The sequence below is a fragment of the Cyprinodon variegatus genome, unplaced genomic scaffold (assembly GCF_000732505.1).
Source record: "Cyprinodon variegatus isolate N-32 unplaced genomic scaffold, C_variegatus-1.0 Scaffold354, whole genome shotgun sequence".
In the NCBI taxonomy this organism is placed as follows: domain Eukaryota; kingdom Metazoa; phylum Chordata; class Actinopteri; order Cyprinodontiformes; family Cyprinodontidae; genus Cyprinodon; species Cyprinodon variegatus.
In genome coordinates, this window is record NW_015150807.1 from 823,293 (window position 1) to 825,649 (window position 2,357).

At 36.3% G+C, this 2,357-nt stretch overlaps 1 protein-coding gene across 1 annotated transcript; it reads left to right on the top strand.

Annotated features, from left to right (window-relative positions):
- The first annotated feature begins 125 nt into the window (after positions 1 to 125).
- Positions 126 to 1,219, top strand: LOC107091834 (olfactory receptor 142-like). The gene has a single exon (XM_015386001.1). It carries the CDS (start codon positions 293 to 295, stop codon positions 1,217 to 1,219), a length of 927 nt encoding a protein of 308 aa, XP_015241487.1. The 5' UTR covers positions 126 to 292.
- Positions 1,220 to 2,357: the final 1,138 nt, after the last annotated feature.

Sequence of the window (2,357 nt, forward strand, 5' to 3'; positions counted from 1 at the left end):
ATACAGAGCATAGGAAGGAACCTGTTTTTGTTTTTTTTCTCTGTACATTATTTAATCTTCAGTGGGCTGTGAGCTTTATCAGGAGATGTTGCCTCATTTTCTAATTTACTTTTTGCTGAAACCTTCAGCCTGATAATTAATGTATGAGGGAAAATGCTCTCAGTATTATTACAATGTGTTCAGCCAGTAGATTGGAGGCTGTGGTTAAATTCAATGTTTTACTTTTGGGTAAAAAGCTTTAACTAAAATCATAATCTTTCTTTATGTCTGACTGTTGAGAATGTGAAACGGCATGACTAACTCTTCACAGGTTTTTTTTTTTTCTTTCACTGCTTATATCAACTCCTGGGGTTTGACCTATTTGTATTTCACTGTCATCTTGATTTTGTATGCCTTCATAGTCTTCTCTAACGTCCTGCTCATTGTTGTGATCTGTACAAACAGGAGCTTACATGAACCCATGTACATGTTTCTCTGCAGCCTGTTTGTCAATGAACTGTATGGCAGCTCAGGCTTGTTTCCCTTCTTGCTGGTTCAGATCCTCTCAAATCTCCACATTATTTCTGCTCCGCTCTGCTTCCTTCAGGTTTTTATGGTCCATTCTTACGGGGCGGTTGAATTTTTAAACTTAGCAGTTGTCTCATATGACCGTTACCTCGCTATCTGTTACCCTCTGCAGTACAACAACAAAATGACACCCAAAAAGATTGCCGTACTGATTGCTGTAGCCTGGTTGTATCCACTTGTTATTATGTCCTTAATGATGCCTCTGCTACCGGTGAAGCTGTGTGGGAACCAGATAAACAAAGTGTACTGTGATGTTCATTCTATGGTTAAACTGGCCTGTACGGAAAGGGCCATCACGAACATTTATGGACTCACTGCTACATTCAGTACTATCTTGGTCTCGTTGCTTCTGATTCTCTACACCTACATCAAGATCCTTGTTGTGTGTTTCTCTGGATCCAAACAAACCCGTCAGAAAGCCTTGAACACCTGTACACCTCACCTGGCCTCCATCTTGAACTTTTCCTTCGCTGGTAGCTTTGAGATCTCTCAGAGCAGATTCAACATGAGCTTCCTGCCAAATTTTCTGCGTATTTTCCTCTCGCTTTACTTCCTAACTGCACAGCCTCTTTTTAACCCGCTGATGTATGGCCTGAAGATGTCTAAAATAAGAAATGCTTGTAAAACTGTACTTCTGAATGTAAACCAGTGACACAAATGTACTGTATTTACACAACATTAACCTATAGTAGCAAAGAAAAGGAATCTTTGTAGACCCAGACCAGACAAATAACCAATTATTTTATTACTCTTTAAGAAGCATTTTGTTCAAAAGGATCAAAATAGTATATGAAAACCATATTTTTACAAAGTGAGTCTCAGTTAAAGGTTATTTGGACCAAAAAAAGATGGTGAAGAAAGTCCACTCATTTTGATGCTTCATGCTGGAGGATTTTTTCATGGGTTCAAAATTGCTTTTGATTTCTTTTTATAGGTTTTCTGATGCATCTATATTGTTAAAAAAAAGAATTTCGATCTTTTTGATGGTGTAGATATGAGTGGAAAAAGAAATGAGAATAAAGAAGGAACTTCCTGACTTCCTGGAGAAGCATTAGTTTCCTCTGGCTGCTCTCTTTTTAATAAACCCTGAAGATTTTTAGCCTTATTTAAAGTGTGACAAAAGAAAGTTTTTATGTTTATAAACCAAGATTTTGCTTAGATCTGCTAAAACACTAGGGGGCCGAAAAGAAGTACATACAGTCTAATGCAACCTTATTTATACAACTGATGTATTTACAAAGTCTGATATTCACATTAAGTTGTAACTATTAAGTGAAATTGAATAACCAAACTAAATTAATATGTTACTTGTCAAATAACTTCATCTTGTTACAATATATTTTTTCCCCTGTCTGTTGGTTCTGATGGAGAATTAAAATAACTCTTTAAAAGAAATGCAGAGCTGGTATTATTGGACAATAGTACAATTCAACACTGCTTTTTTTAGTAAATTTTATGGAAAATGCATGGAAAATTGGGTCAACCTTTTTTAAGATATTGCACTGGGCTGGTTTCAAGACTTCTTGAAGGACAGGGAATTTTTTATGAGACCACAAAAATTACATTAAATTCAATTCAGTTTATTTCTATAGCGCCAATTCACAACACGTCACCTCAAGGCACTTGACAGTTCACCAGATCATACAGTCAAATTGATTCAAAGTTTTCTATCTAAGTAAAGCCAGTTGATTGCATCGATTAATTGACTTAAATGCAATCCCTCACACTAAGCATGCTTGTAGTGGAGAAGAAGAATTCCATTTTATCAGAAAGAAACCTCCAGCAGAACC

Coding starts and splice junctions, on each gene's coding strand:
- LOC107091834 (XM_015386001.1), top strand. CDS start 293: ATGACTAACTCTTCACAGGTTTTTTTTTTTTCTTTCACTGCTTATATC.